The 16440-nt window shown below is 40.4% G+C and overlaps 2 protein-coding genes across 9 annotated transcripts in view; one reads left to right on the top strand and one right to left on the bottom strand.

Annotated features, from left to right (window-relative positions):
* LOC119529895 (hedgehog interacting protein) overlaps window positions 1-2948 on the bottom strand; it is a 90953-nt gene extending 88005 nt beyond the window's left edge. For 7 of the 8 annotated variants that reach the window (XR_005215969.1, XR_005215968.1, XM_037830736.1 and 4 more), the window contains exon 1: window positions 2152-2430. Coding sequence is in view for 6 of the 8 variants with exons in the window: in XM_037830736.1 (XP_037686664.1) it covers window positions 2152-2430 (279 nt within the window). In the remaining 2 variants the exon portion in view is untranslated. Of the gene's footprint in view, window positions 1-2151 lie in introns of all 8 variants that reach the window. The other variant, XM_037830733.1, reaches the window with a different exon arrangement.
* On the top strand, window positions 2467-8819 carry LOC119530507 (mitogen-activated protein kinase kinase kinase 1-like). The gene is made up of 3 exons (XM_037831486.1): window positions 2467-2700; window positions 2986-3439; window positions 5327-8819. The coding sequence occupies exons 1-3, from the start codon at window positions 2467-2469 to the stop codon at window positions 5329-5331; spliced, it is 693 nt and encodes a 230-aa protein (XP_037687414.1). The 3' UTR covers window positions 5332-8819.
* Window positions 8820-16440: the final 7621 nt, after the last annotated feature.

Here is a 16440-nt window from a genome sequence, read left to right as displayed (position 1 = left end):
AACTAACATAGGTCAAGAATGCATATGAAAAGCTATATCAAATCTCTATTTTAAACAATTTGAGTATTGTTGGTTTATGGACCACTTAATAATGGAATGAGCAGCCTTCTAATGTAGCAACTTTAATTCAGACACATTTTCCAAATGATTAGGAGTTTGTTGGACATTGGAAGCATGTAAAACAGAAAGAAATGTGGATAGCTAATGTGGCAGATTGCTTCCTAAAGAATGATTTCTTTTAAAAAAAATACATACATATATATATATATATATATATATATATATAAATATATATAACTTTTCTTAAGGGATATAACTCTCCCTAGTTCCACACCTCCATCTCCTCACTAGATTAAATTAAGAACACAGTTTTCATTCCTCAGGTTCCTATAAGAATTCAGTATTGCAGGGGTTTCCAGTTCATTGGTATACTCATAATGTGCACTGCACACAGGGAGAGTTAATGGCAAATATTTCCAAACTCTCTTTTGAATTTCCTGGTTCCACTGGTTCTTGGTAAGACTATTTCAGTGTAGCTATTTTGGAATTTAATTCAACTGCCAACACAGGAGCTTAATGACATTGTTTTGAATAAAATGCTGGAATATCTGCTCTCTGAATCTCAGACTACTGCTGCATATGGTAAGAATAAAGAGAGAGAGTTGCAGCTGAAAACCTGCAGCAAGACAGTTCTCACTCATCTGGGAATAGAGTGAGTTGGACAAATGTTCCCTCAAAAGGCACGAACATTTGGACAGAGCTGGGGACTGAAAGAGAATGATGTTCTCTAGTTTCACCCATTAGTGAACCAACTAACAAACACAATGGTGTTGTTGTTATTCTTTTGCCATAAGCAACAGGACTCTGTGTGTGGGCAGCAGTTTAGTGGGGAGGAGGATAAGTCGACCCCTTTTTGTCCTATTGATTTTTTCCTATTTGCATGACTTGAGCAAATTAAATGATGCAATATGGCTTTTTCTTACAAAACAAAGTGAGAGATACCACCCAGACACATATGTTGATTCGTAGAAGCTGTTTACATGAGAATAGAGTGAAATCTACCGTGAACTGAGCATAAAAATTAGATTCAGCCTGGGTTTTTTTTTGTTTTTTTTTTTTTTTTTTAATGCCTGGGCCAGCAAGACTGAAGCACAAGTTTTCCAAGAGTCTCTCAGACCTTGACAACTGCAGTGTTGTAACAGAGGAATTCTTAATTAAACCTAAAACGGGGAGTGGGAGGGGGAGCAAAGACACCTGATTGTTTATTTCACGTGCAGCGATTGTTAATGACGTGATCCCGCATTCTTCCCTTGGAGTACGGTAGATAGACACATTACTGCATCCCATGGCAGTAAAAGATGTTGCAAGTTCAGAAATAAGTATGTCTTTATACTCGAACAACACACGATTTTCGTATTTGTTTAAACTTAGTGCAAGGAAAATATGAGTGCCAATACTCCAAAACAAGTTTCTAGAGAAGATCTTCCTAGGCAACTTACCGTTGTAAGACTGGGTTTATCAAGTTATAAAATGACGGAGAATCTTCTCAGTTTATGTGATAAATACTCCCCAACAATATCTTTAGCCAATTTTTCGGGTTCTTTACTGGAGTACCAGGAGCTCCTTTTCCTTGGTTTAACTATGTTGTGCATGCAAAATACCCCCCCTCTGATGGAGCTGTGGATCATAAACCAATCATACTTCAAAATTTTTTACTACTCAATCCTCTCAGCGAGCACGTGGAGAAAACTGTACACATTTTTTTTTTACCCTAGAAAAATAAACCGGAAACCAAAGCCACCTTAATTTACAGTTTCTCCGTAGCCAAGGCCCAGTTAGACTCCACACCCCCTGTTAATCGCTATTCTTTAAAAATGTTTCAAGTCCGGGATGCGGGTACCACAAGAAGCCTGTCTTTTCTGAGGCAGGCGGTTTGCACAGCATCCCCACCGCGGACTTTGGGGGCGGGAGAGTTATCTCGCACCCCAGAGGAATGCACAACAGAATTGCATTAGCGCTTTAGAAAAGTTATCAAAAAGAACTCCTCAAAAAACTTTTGTCCTCCTTACAACTACGTTCATTACTGGAGCCACAGGGAACCCCACGCAGCCAATATGCCAAGCTCGCAGTGTAAGACCGGTGGTTGCCTACCTTGTTATCCACGCGCCCCAGCCCTGGGCTGTCATTCCGCAGGCAGCAGGACAGCCGAGGGTAGAAGCTGCCGCAGAGCATCTCTCCTCCACTCAGCAGATCCAACTGGGACATCATCCGCCTGTCTCTCCTTTTCAGGCGCTTCGGGGGGTTCCCATTCAGGCACCTTCTCCTCCTCGCTCCGCTCCCTTCGCTTCTTTCCCCAAACTTAGCATCTCCTTCAAAGAAGCCCAGAGCCACGGCCAGCAGTAGCAGCTTAAAGGACAGCATCTTCAGCATCGTCTGCCCCGAGCGGCAGGGGCTGGGCGCGGGAGGATGGGGTGGGGGGGACGCCACTGCCCAGCAGGGGCACTAGGGCGCAGCTCCAGGAGGAGGCTGCGGAGCGGCAGGGCACTCGAGAAGCAAAGGGAGGTGGCTGGGGCGAAATATGTCGAGAGATGCAACTTTGCAAAAAGTAAAAGACGAAGCGATGGGTCCAATGCCTTACGGGAGCCCGAAGAGTCTGATAAAGTTGTGCGGATGACACAGTTTGCAGTCGTGCCAGTGTCAGTTGGGTTAGGGGCTTTCTGGTGCGGCTGAGAAGTGGGAGGAGGAGGTGTTGGCAAAGGAGGAGGAGGAAGAGCAAGAGAAGACGGCCACAGAGGTTCACTTGTCCGTGTAACGGGTGTTGTTTAGGTGAAACACTAGCAGGAACAGAAACGGCGGCGGCGGCGGGACAGTCGGAGGCTGCGGCAGCGCTGGGTTCTAGATGATGCTGAGGTCTCCTCTGCCGGCGGCTGCAGCTCCTCACACAGCCTCTCATGTTTCGTTCCCTCTTTTCTTCTTTTTAACTAGCGCGCGGGGAGGTGCTGCCACCGCGCGCCCCTTGACGTCACCACCTCTCGGCTCGCCCACGCCCAGGTTGGGGGGAGAGGGGGCGGCCCCGGCGTGAGCGCCCCCCCCCCCGCCAGCCTCCCGCGGCCTCCCGGTTGCTGGAAGGAGGGCGGGGCTGGTGGCCGCGGCCGCGGCGGCTGGCGGAGGGGGAGGGCGCAGCAGCGCAGGATCCCGAGCACAAGCCGGAGCTCAGGCCGAAACCCGGCGGCGCCAGCCTCGAGGGTGCAGAACCCCGCGTGCCCGCCTCTCCGCAGCGTCCGGGTCGGGGGTTCCACGGCCGTGGTCTCTCAAACCCACCGGCCTGGGACGAATGCACGACTGGCAGATTCTGGGATGCCGGGCGGCAGCAGCTCGCCGGCTCTTTCTGTCTGGTCCGCAGCCCCTCCGCACCGCCGAGCTGCGGCTACGAGAGAAAGTGAGTAAGAGTGGGCCGCCGGAGGTGGGAAGGGAGGGGCCCCTCCGAGAGCCTTCCCCCACCCCGGCCGCCGGCCCGCCCCTCGCCCCGGGAAGCCCGGGTTTGGCCGCGGGAGAGGATTAACAAAAGTGGGCTGGAGTGGGCGGGAGGGAGCTTTTCGGCCCCTTTCCCTTTCCGCCCATGCCACAGTGATATTCAAAGTGAAGCCGAGTTTTCCAGGATCTTCCTTGGGGTCTGATTTAAAGGAGGTGGGACATCCCAGGTGCTGCTGCTGGTCGCTGAGTAGGCTGATGTAGTTTGGAGACTGTTCCAAGAAGAGGCACCCATCCTCGCTGAAGATCCTGCGCGCTACTGAAGTAGCGCAGACGCTGGTGCGAGATGTGGGCGAGCGGCCCAGCCCGGGTCTGCTTCCCCCAGGGCTTGCTCGGCTCTGGCGGGCCGGCCCGGGCGTCCTTTCCGAAGGCGCCACCTGTATTCCAGAACTGAGCCGAGTCTCCCGGTCTTCAGGTTCCCGGTCCCCAGGGGCGCGGAGAGGAGACGAGCGGACCACCGAATTAGCGTTCATTTTGAGGGGGGACGCGGGGGGCTGAGGAGAGATTCTCGGTGGCGTAAATACTTCGGCGTTAGTTCAGGAGTAAGAATTAAAGGGCAGGTTGGCGGGCGTTCAGAAGCGCGATGCCCTACACATCCGGTGTACACAAATCAATCAACCTTTCCCTCAGCTAGACAAAGTTTAAGTAAAAAAGTGTTTCTAAAAGGATTTGTATGTTACCCAGAGCAGTGATTTGACGTTTACGGGTTCCCGGCAAGTTAGCACCAGAACCAAAAATGTGTCTTTTGCCTACTTGGTATTTAACAGGGGAGCTGATTTCCTCATAGATGAATTTTGATGCAGAGAGGAGGCAATTATCCTATTTTGGCAAGAGAGGAATGTTCGCCATATTTGGATTTGCTTCACTTCTAGGACATAGATTTCTCCAAGCTAATGTGTACATTGGTGACGTGCGGGAGGGTGGCAGATTAACTAATTATGTTTAAGTGGTCGCAATAGCTAGGCTACCTCTCTGGGTCCTGAATTATCAGTGGAGCTAGGTTTTTCCCAAAAGAGGTGACAGAGTAGAATAACTGAAGAGAATCTTCTGGGATATTTGGCCCAGTCCTGAGCTCAATGTAAGGACCCTGATGACATACTTAACATTTGTCCCAGGAACTGTTTATACACATGACTTGTGCATACATGTGATTGCAAATGTTACTTGGATCCCACAGGCTGTTCTTCTCCCTTGATGACTTCTAATATAAAATGAATCATGGAGCTGCAAATTCTCTCATTTAATAGATCTGGAGATGAATCCTATCTAGGTTAAATCACTTGCACAAGCTCATCTAAATAGGTAGTTTTAAAATCAGGATCCAGGAACCCAATCTAGAGTGCTTTTCACTATCAAAGTTGTATTCCCAAATATCAGTTTTATATTCTTTTTCCAAAATAAAAATCCTTTTAAATTGTATTTCAGTGGTTTGTGCTTCCACTCTAAGTAAGTAATTCATTTTAGTAGTGTTAGAACAGGCCTTTCTTATTGTTTGTACTTCAAGACTGAGGATATTTGAAGGTAAATTGGTTTTGGTTTTAGAAAATTAGGCAGCTGTTATAACCTATGAACCTAAATTTCAAGATATAGAGAGTTTATGAAAGATTACTGAAATGAGATGTGCTTGTTCTTCTTTGATACATGGGACTGAGAATTGATCCTATCAGTTAGTCATGAAATTTAATAAATTGGGTCACTTAAGAGACACTTAGTCTTAGTGCCGCTGACATGATTTCCAAATAATCGCTAAGCAGTGTTATACAAGTAGACTAACTTCTGATTTGTTTTTTTCCAGAGTGAAAATTCTAAATGTCATCTACAGCCAGATTAACAGCATAATTCCATAAGAATCAATGTTGTGTCATTTCTTAAGAATAAACCTAGAAAGTGCACTTCGAAGCTTCAGCAGGGAACACAGATATCTCCCCACTTGAACAAGAAAAATCATCTTCTTCCATCGGGGTGGTCTCCCCTTTCAACAAAACCACCAGGAGCAGTGAGAAAAAGAAGGGAGGACCCTACCCAACCGAATGTGTCAAATCGGATTGGTCCTTTTTAGCAAGAAATCAAGTAGCACAAGGGTGGCCAGCCTCCCATCTTCTGCTCACACCAACACTTAGCAACCTCTCTAGGACTGCTGCCTACACACAGGCTGTGCTGTGTACAGGAGCACCTAGCTGAGGTAGCAAGTGGGAGCTGAAATCCTACCCAGGCTCCATTCACCACACAGCATGTATTGGTGCATGGTCATATCCACCTAGAAGATACAGTACCTTTTTCTGATTTACACCAAGGCACCCTATATGAGCTAGTGGCAGCTCTGACCAACCCACCCTCACTCCCACTCCTATCTAGAGTTAACTTCCTTTCTTAAGATGAATTAAAGATTCCCATAAACAAATTAGGTTTATTATAAAAGATGAAATATTTGACCCAAACTGAAATGAACTTAATAGGCAGAGCTCAAAATATCACCATTCATATGTATATATAGTTATATGGATATACTTTTCTATGTATCAGAAGTTAGAACAAATTAAATGTGCTAAATGTTTAAAATAACATTATTTCATGTGTTGGAATCAGCTTTGTATATGGATTTCTGGCCTTTACATTTCAACAAATTCCGTTCCAACAAATATATATTAAATGCCAGGCACTGTGCTAAGCAGTTTGTATACAATGATGAAAAATACCTACTTACAAACTCCTTACCTCTAGACAGGAGGAAGGAAGACAGATGATATGGTCACAAAGATGATTATAAATCATTAGAGCTTTGAAAGAAAATCCAATATGGAAAATAACATGACAGATCCACTTCAGATTAAGTCACTGGAAAAAGCCTCTTTGAGGAAATGACTTCAGTTGGAGACTTGAGGATTATTGGAATGAGTTTTGAAATGGCTCCATCCTGCCATTTAGTGTATAGAAACATTTGAGTTTGGAATAGAACACAGTTCATTTACAGGAATGCACAGAATAAAACAAGAAAGAAGAGGCCAAAGGCCAAATTCATGATTTTGTAGTTTATGGTCTCCAAGTAATAAATGAAGTTATATTCATATCTTTTTCATTTCTTTTTGTTTTTGCAAGTACTGTTTCTTGTTTCCTAACTCATCCTTATCGATCTTTGTCTCCTTGTTTAAATCCTGGCCCAACACTCATCTTCTAGGAATTATTCTAATTTGAATGATCCTTCAGCCATTGCTCCTCATCTAACCAGCACTTTATATGCTTTATTTTATTTATTTTCATTTGTATGTTGTTTATAATTGTCAGACTTTCTCATATGTGGGAGTGGAATATCCATGAGACTGTAAGCTCCTTGAGAGCAGGAATTCCATTTTGTTCTTTTTGGTCACCCCAGCAAAGAGTCTAGTTCAATCCAAAGGTACAGTGACTGACTTCCTAATAAATACTGCTGCTGGCTAGTCTTGTTTGATTGATACTTTTTAAAGGTTTAAAATGGAAGAAATATTTGCATTGTAAAAATTCTAAATTTTAAAGTAGATGGGAACGTGCAATTTATAGTACACTGTCACTAAGGAAATTCAGGAAACATTGCTATGTTTAAGTGTGTTTCCAAAGAGGAAGGCCAGCCAGCAAAGCCAAAGAAGGGGCTGCCAGTAAGGCTTTTTCTCCATTTATTAAACCATTCTTTCAGCAGTTATTTTTGAGCATCTACTGGGGTCTAGATACTGTTCTGGGCACTGGGGACAGAGCAGTAAACAATATTTGGAGCTTGTTTTCTAATGGGGAAGACAGAAAACAGAATGTTGATAAGTGCTATGGAGAAAAAGGGCAGTGAAAAAGGACAGTGTAGGAGTTGAGAGAAATAGTAATTTTTTATAAGTTGTCAGAAAGGGTGTCTACTGAGTTGATAACTGAGCAGAAACTCAAAACAGCAAGCCTCTTGCATGTAGATGCAAGTACTGGGACCAGCAAATCAGAGGCCAAAAAGCAAGCATACTTAGTAGGTTCAAGGAATATAGCAAGGAGGCCCGTGTGGCTGGAGCAGAGTGGGTGACAGAAAATAGCAAGAAATGAGACCAGAGAAGTGTCTAGGAACCCAGATTGTGTCGGATCTTGTATGCTATGTTAAGAGCTTTGGCTTTTACTCTGAATGAGATGGTTATCACTTAGGGTCTTGTTAGAAATAAACTGCTAGGTATTTCCACAGAATGAATTAAATCTAAGGAATTAGTTAAACAGGTGATGGGGAATAGAAAAAGCAAAAAGGGAAGCCTGAAATAAACAGGTAATACCTGCAGGAAGCTGCTCCCATTCCTAGGGAGTAGGGAATATGGGAAGAGTTGGGGTTCAGGCTTATTGGAGAGGCCTTGTGAAATGGTGGAGAAGGGGTTGCTGTCCAGCTGCCACCTCTAAGATGGTGAAATGAAGTTGATTCTGGGAGTGCTGGAAGAAAGCTGGAGACTTGAACCGATTGCCCCCTACTGGGTGAGGGGTCCTTGCCAGGCTAAGGCTAACAGGAACAGCAAATTAGGGTATGAAGTCCCTTTTCTCGTATTTTTGCTGTTTCGTCTCCCCCTAGTGCCTTGTCTTAGGCCAGTGATTCTTGGGCAGGTGATTTATTGAGCAATAGTTTCAGGCCAAGGAGAGTGAGGGAAGCAGGGGAAGCAAGGGGAAGAAAGCTAAGTAAGGATGGTTTCTCAATCTAGTTCCACAGGGAACTTCACAGGGAGCTCTGGAGTATGAACTGCACCACACACAAAAAAGCGGTTCCAACTTGAGGCAAGGGCAGGGGTGATTTTCTTACCCATGTCAGTTGGCTATGAGTTGCAGGTTGTGGCAGGGGAGTTTATGCCCCCAGGTAGGGAGGTTCCATTCAACCAAGAACAATTCTCTGGAGAAGGTGCAGATGTGGAGTGTCAACAGCCAATGTCACTAGCTGGTGAATGGCTGCTCCAGATGCGTAATGGGATCTGGGTGGAGCAGCAACAGAATCTGCTATATGCCAGCAACTCAGCTGTTGGGGGTTTCTTACTTTGAAGGATGCCCCAAATCTTCATACATAGGGGTTTGCGTCCATAGTGAACTTGCCCATTTTATGGTTCCATGAAATTTTACTGTTAGGCAAGGAAGAATTGAGAAGTCACCAAAGAATCCCCCGATTCCCCATCAGAGGTCTCTCTGCCCTCATTGTGGGACAGCAACCTGATTTTTCAGTTAGCAAACAGGACTGATAACCCTGGGCAGCACAGGAAACCCTTTCTTTGCAGCATTGGATCAACCCTCATGGACTGAGTACCATGAAGCAGTTTCAAATACAGTATATTCTTCTAATTATTTAGGTCTTTTTAAAATTACTCTTTTTAATGTTTTATAGTTTCCATTGTAGAGTACTTACACAACTGTTCCTCTTTCTTAAGCATTTGGTTTTTTTTTTAATGCTTTCTTATGCTCTATATTGCTGCGCCCATCTCCTTTCTCTCCCTGTTTCTACCCCACTTCCGTATCAGTTTCTGGTCTTCTCTGCAGACTTCCTCCTATGTGCTCTTTTCTGGCTGATTCTCTTCTCTCTGCCTTCTCTCACGCATTTCCCTTATCCCTTTCTCCCAAGAATGACTCACTGTATTTACAGCTTGCCTCCCTCTTTAGTGCTCTCCTACTTTTTTTTTTTATTTCAAAATTTATAAAGTTTACAAATAATCTGTCCCCGTCAAGCAACAACTTCCTCTTTCCCCCTTCCCTAGTAACCTGTTTACTTTCTGTCTCTACAAATTTGATATTTCTAGATATTTCAAATAAGTGGATTCATACCATAATTTCCTATGTGTCTTGCTTATTGCTGTCAGCATAATGTCTTCAAGGTTCATCTGTGTTGTAGCATTTCTCAGAACTTCATTCCTTCTTATTCCAAACAATATTCTATTGTGAGTATGTGTCAAATTTTGTTTATCCATTTATCTGCTGATGGGCACTTGGGTTATTTCCACCCTTCGGCTGTTGTGGATGATGTTATGAATACAAGCGTACAAATACCTGTTTGAGTCCCTTATTTCAATTCCTTGGGAATACCTAGGACTGGAATTGCCGGATCGTACAGTAATTCTATACTTAACTTTTTGAGAAACCATCATACTGCCTTCCACAATGCCTGCACCATTTTCCGTTCCCACAGTGCAAGAGGGTTCCAATTTCTCTGCATTCTCTCTGACACTTATTCTCCGTTTTTAAATACTAATCATCCTTCTGGGTGTGAAGTGAAATCTTATTGTCATTTCAGTTAGCATTTCCCTAATGACTAAGGATATTAAGCATCTTTTCATGTGCTAATTGGCCATTTGTGTATCTTATTTGAAAAAATATTCAAGTCCTTTGCCCATTTTTAAATTGAGTCACTTGACTTTTTGTTGAGTTTCAGGAATTCTTTGTATACTGGATATTTAGACCTTATCAGATATACGATCTGCAACTATATTCTCATCAAAGCTTTAAACTTTGATGAAGTGAAATGTATATATTGTTTCTTTTGTGGCTTGTGCTTTTGCTGTCATATCTAAGAATTCATTGCCAAATCCAAGGTCATGAAGATTTTTCCCTATGTTAACTTCTAGGAGTTTTCTAGTTTTCACTTTGATTCATTTTGAGTTAATTTTGTATATAGTGTGAAGTAGGCATCTGTATTAGTTAGGGTTCTCTAGGGAAACAGAGTCAACAAGAGATATCTATAAATATAAGATTTATAAAAGTGTCTTATGCAACTGTGGGTATGCATGAGTCCAAATTCCGTAGGGCAGGCAGTAAAGTGGTAACTCCAGTGAAGATGTTTGATGAACTCCTCAGGCAGCCAACTGGCAACTTTGGTGAATGTGTCTGATGAACTCCCAAAGAGATGAACTGGCAACTTTGATGAACTCCTCAGGAAATGCTTTGCTGATCAGCCAAAGAAGAAGAAGGTGGTCCTCTATTGTCTCGCTTAAAAGTCTTCAACTGATTGGATTAAATCCAGCTGACTGCATTCTCTCATTGTGGAAAACATGCCCTTCATTGATGTAATCAGTCATAGCTGCAGCCAATTGACTGATGATTTAACAAATCAGCCTTATGGTTTATCAAGCAGCCACAAATGTCCTCACAGCAACGGTTAGGCCAGTGCTTGCCTGACCAGACATCTGGGTACCATCACCTGGCCAAGTTGACACATGAACCTAACCATCACAGCATCCATCTTCATTCTTTTGCATATGGATATCCAGAAGTTCTGGCAGCATTTGTTGAAGAGACTATTTTTTCCCCAGCTGAATTGTTTTAGCACCCTTGTTAAAAATCAGTTGGCCATAAATGTGTATGTTTACTTCTGGATTTTCAGTTCTGTTCCATTGGTCTTTATGTCTTTACTTTTGCCAATACCACACTGTTTTGATTTCTGTAACTTTGTGGTAAGTTTTGAAACTGTTAAGTGTGAATCTTCCATTCTTGTTCTTTTAAAATTGTTTAGGCAATTTGGAGACCCCCGTAATTCCATATGAATTTGAGCATTGGCTTTTTCATTTCTGTGAAGATGACTCATGGCATTTTAATTGGGATTTCACTGGATCTGTAGATTGCTTTGGGTAGATGGACATCTTAATGATACTAAGTCTTCCTGTGGCAGTGGCATATCTTTCCATTTAGATCTTTAATTTTCAGCAATATTTCATAGTTTTTCATGTACAAGTCTTTCACCTCCTTGGCTAACTTTATTTCTAGATATATTATTCTTTTAGATGCTATTGTGAATGGAGTTATTTTCTTAATTTTCTCTTCAGATTGTTTGTTGTTAGTGTAATAAAATGCAGTTGATTTTGATGTGTCAGTCTTGTACTTAGCTGAATTCTTTGAATGGCCATAGTATTTTTCTTGTGGATTCCATGGGATTATCAATATTTTGTATCACATTAACTTTGAATAGAGATAGTTTTACTTCTGCCTTTCCATTTTGGATTCCATTTATATCTTTTCTTGCCTAATTATTCTGACCAGAATTTCCAGTATAATGTTGAATAACAGTGGTGACAGTGAGCATCTTCATTTTCTTCCTGACCTTAGGGGAAAAATGCTTTCAGTCTTTCACCATTGAGTATGATGTTCACTGTAGGTTTTTCATATATGAACTTTATGTTGAGGAAATTTCCTTCTAGGCCTGGTTTTCTGGATGTTTTAATCATGATAGGCTGTTGGATATTGTCAAATGTCATTTCTGAATTTTTTGAGATGATCATTTGAGTTATTTCCTATCAGTGTGGTGTTTTACATTGATTGATTATCACATGTTGAGCCAACCTTGCATTCCTGAAATAAATCCCACTTGATCATGGTTTATAATCCTTTTAATGTGCTTTTGGATTTGTTTTGTTTGCAGTTTGTTGAGGATTTTTGTGCCTAAATTCATGGGGGAAATTTATCTGTAATTTTCTTTTCTTGTGAGATCTTTTCCTGACTTTGATATCAGGATAATGCTGACCCATAGAATGAGTTAGGAAGTATTCCCTCCTTTTCAGTTTTTTTGGAAGAGTTTGAGAAGGATCAGTGTTAATTTTTCCTTAAATGTTTGGTAGAATTTACCAAAGCCTTCTGGCTCTGGACATTTCTTGGTTTTGAGGTTTTGTTACTGATTGTCTTTATTTGTTTATGTCTATAGAGAATGTCTGTTTCTTCTTAAGTCAGGTTAGGTAATTTGTATGTTTCTAGGAATTCATCCATTTCATCTGCTTTAATTTTTTGGCATACAATTGTTCTTATAATTCTTTTTATTTCTCTAAGTCAGTAGTGATATCTCCATTTTGATTTCTGATCAGTTATTTGACTTTTCTCCCTTTTCTTTGTCAATCTAGCTGGTGGTTTGTCAATTTTGTTGATCTGGGTAAAGAACCAGCTTTTAATTTCATTGATTCTTTCAATTATTTCTCTGTTTTCTGTTTCTTTTATCTCCAATCTAATCTTATTTCCTTCCTTCAGTTCACTTTGAGTTTAGTTTTCTCCTTTTGAATTCCTCAAGGTGGGAAGTTAGACTATTAATTTGAGATCTTTCTTCATTTATAAATAGGAATTTATAGCTATAAATTTCTCTCTGAGCACTGACTTGGCTGCATACCATAACTTTTCATAAGTTATGTTTGCATTTTTATTCATCTCTAAGTATTTTGTAATTCCATTTTTATTTCTTCTTTAACCCACTGGTTGTTTAAGAGTGTACTGATTAATTTCCATGTATTTGTGAATTTACTAGTTTTATTTCTGTTTTTTTGATCCCTAGCTCCATTCTGTTATGGTCAGAGAAGATACTTTGTATGATTTCAATCTTTTAAAATTTACTGAGACTTGTTTTCTGCCCTAACAAATGTATGACCTATCCTGAGATGAACCATGTTCACTTGGGAAGGATTTATATTCTGCTTTTGTTAGGTGGATTCTTCTATATATGTCTCTTAGATCTATTTGTTTTATAGTGCTGTTGAAGTCCTCCATTTCCTTATTGTTCTTGTGTCTAGACATTCTACCAAATATTGAAAGTGGTGTATTGAAGTCTCCAGTTATTGTAGAATTGTCTTTTTCTCCCTTTACTTCTGTCAATGTTTGCTTCGTATATTTTGGGGCCTTGTGAATATGTTTATGATCAGCATCTTTTTTTTTTAAATTAAATTCAGTTTTATTGAGATACATTCATATACCACACAGTCATCCATGGTGTACAATCACCTGTTCACAGTACCATCATATAGTTGTGCATTCATCACCCCAATCAATTTTTGAACATTTTCCTTACACCAGAAAGAATAAGAATAAAAAATAAAAATAATAAAGAACACCCAAAACATCCCTGCCATCCCACGCTATTTTTTCATTTAGTTTTTGTCCCCATTTTTCTACTCATCCATCCATACACTGGATAAAGGGAGTGTGATCCACAAGGTTTTAACAATCACACTGTCACCCATTGTAAGATATATTGTTATATAATCATCTTCAAGAGTAAAGACTACTGGGTTGCAGTTTGATAGTTTCAGCTATTTACTTCTAGATATTCCAATACATTAAAACTTAAAATTGTTATCTATATAGTGCATAAGAATGTCCACCAGAGCGACCAATCTACTCCATTTGAAATCTCTCAGCCAGTAACAACTTTATTTTGTTTCATTTTGCATCTCCTTTTGGTCAAGAAGAATGTTCTCAATCCCACAATGCTGGGTCCAGATCATTCCCAGAGTTATATCCTGCGTTTGTCAGGGAGATTACACCCCTGGGAGTCAGGTCCCACGTAGTGGGTAGGGCAGTGAGTTCACCTGCTGAGTTGGCTTAGCTAGAAGAGAGAGCCACATCTGAGCAACAAAGAGGTACTCAGGCGGAGACCACTTAGGCACATTAAAAGCAGGTTTAGTAGCCTCTCCTTTGCCATAATGAGCCTTCAAAAGGGCAAGTCCTGTGATAGAGGGCTGGCATATGAAACTGTCAGTCCTCAAGTGTTGTGGATACATCAGCAACAATCCATGTGAGGAAGCCCAACACCTCCACATTTTCCCCTGGCTCCTTGGGGTCACTGCATGTATATTTTATTCTCTGTCCAATTACTTGGAAGTGTGTTGCTATTTCACTCTAACCTATACAAACCTACCATATCTCACTTCTTATTCAAAGTTCCATTCAATTATGGTGTTTGAACAAACTAACTGTAGAAGTTATATTGTTCAAAAAATATAGATCCTATACCAAATAAACATCTCTTCCCTTAGTTTCACATGGAAGTTGAAGTTTTAAAACACAGTTAGTTTCAACCTTTACACTTTGGTTGGATTCGCCCTAGTCTTAACCAGATATGCTTCATTCATATCTCTAATTGAAGTCTGGACTCCTTTTCACCTTTTTCTTTTTTGTTTTGACAGTTGCTGTATGTACTAATATTGACATTCATATATGCAGAGCTCTAGTTCTTAGTTTCAGGTGTCACACAGATACCCAACATTCCAGAGACCAATCAGGTTATACACAAAGGGATCAGCATTTCAGAGTTTGGAGATAGCCATTAAAATTCAGGAATAGATTTGACTGCTGTAAGAGCTTAAAATCTAGAGACCATTACAATAATTGTTCCCTTGATAGGCTGTGCTCTAAGATTCAATTCTGAGTTTACACATTGTATTTAGTCCATATTGGTGAGGCATTATAGTGTTTCCCCCTCAGCACTGCCTTTGCTGCATCCCATAAGTTTTGATATGTTGTGTTTTCATGTCATTTGCCTCGAGGTATTTAGTAATTTCTCTTACAATTTCTTCCTTTACCCACTCGTCTTCTAAGAGGGTGTTGTTCAGCCTCCATATATTTGTGAATTTTATGACCTTGTGCCTGTTATTTATTTCCAATTTCTTTCCATTATGGTCCAAGAAAGTGTTTTGTATAATATCAATATTTTTAAATTTGTTGAGACTTGCTTTGTGACCCAACTTGTGCCCTATCCTAGAGAATGTTCCATGAGCACTTGAGAAAAAGTGTATCCTGCTTTTGTGGGATGCAGTGTTCTATAAATGTCTGTCTAAGTCTAGTTTATTTATCATACAATTCAACATCTCTGTTTCTTTCTTGTTCCTCTGTCTAGCATCATACATTTTTGATGAATTGGCCTTATCAATGTATGATGTTCTTCTTTTCCTCCTGTAAAATTCTTTTACTTAAAATTTATGTTTTCAAATAGTATAGCCGCCTCAGCTCTTTTTTGGTTGCTATTTGTGTGGGAAATTTTTTCCCATCCTTTCACTTTCACACTTTTGTTTCTTTGGATCTAAGGTTAGTCTCTTGTAAAGAGCATATACTTGGCTCATGCTTCTTTACCCATTCTGCAAAACCCTGCTTATTGTTTGGACAGTTCAATCCATTTACATTTAAGGTAAATATCGATAAGCCAAGACTGACTTCTGCCATTTTGCAAATTATTGTTTGTATGTCTTAGACCTTTTTTGTTCTTCTTTTCCTCCATCATTACACTCTTTTATGTTTAGATGATCATTTGTAGTGAATTGATTTGCGTCACTTCATTTTCTTTTTTCCACGTTCTTTAGATAGTTTCTCTGGTGTTACTTTGGGGGTTGCATATAACCTCATAAAACTATTAAAATTTTATTTGCATTGATACAAAATCAAGTTCAATAGCCTATACATACTCTGTTCCTATATTCCTCCATCCCTTCCCTGAATATTATTCTTGTCAAAAATTACATCTTTATACATTTTGTGTCCAATAATATAAGTTTATGATCGTTTTTATGCATTTATATTTTAAACCATGTAAGCAGTAAAAAAGCAGAGTTAGAAATAAAAAAATAGTAATACTGGCATTTACATTTATCTATTTAGTTACCTATACAAGAGGTCTTTATTTATTCATACAGCTTCAAGTTATTGTCAGGTGCCTTTTCCTTTGAAAATGAAGGAATTCCTTTAGCATTTCTTTTAAAGGATGTGTAATTGTAATTAATTCTCTCAGCATTTGTTTATCTGGGAATATCTTAATTTCTCCCTGATTTTTTTGAAGGACTGTTTTGCTGGATATAAAATTCTTGGTTGGCATTTTTTTTTTTTTTAAACTGTCAGTGCCATCCTTCTGCTTTCTGGCCTTCATGATTCCTGGTGAGAAATTGGGTGTTATTCTTATTGAAGATCCTTTCTACGTGTTGAGTCCCTTCTCTCTTGCTGTTTTCAAGGTTCTACTTTTGTTATTAGGTTTTAACAATTTAACTTTAAAGTGTCTCAGTGTGATTCTCTTTGAATTTATCTTGCTTGGAGTTCATTGAACATCTTGGAAAGGTAAATTCATGTCTGTCATTGGGTTTGGGAAATTTTCAGCCATTATTTCTTCAAGTATTTTTCCTGCCTCCTTCTCTTCTCTTTTCCTTCTGAGACTCTTATATT

Source organism: Choloepus didactylus, chromosome 3 (assembly GCF_015220235.1).
Source record: "Choloepus didactylus isolate mChoDid1 chromosome 3, mChoDid1.pri, whole genome shotgun sequence".
Classification (NCBI taxonomy): domain Eukaryota; kingdom Metazoa; phylum Chordata; class Mammalia; order Pilosa; family Megalonychidae; genus Choloepus; species Choloepus didactylus.
Note: the sequence above shows the minus strand (reverse complement) of the source record. Positions and strands in the feature narration are given on the sequence as shown.

Bases quoted from the DNA above. Each gene is read 5' to 3' on its own strand.
- LOC119530507 (XM_037831486.1), top strand. From the start codon at position 2,467: ATGGGGTGGGGGGGACGCCACTGCCCAGCAGGGGCACTAGGGCGCAGC. The intron at 2,701-2,985 runs GTTGGGTTAGGG...CTTTTTAACTAG, and splicing joins TTGCAGTCGTGCCAGTGTCA to CGCGCGGGGAGGTGCTGCCA.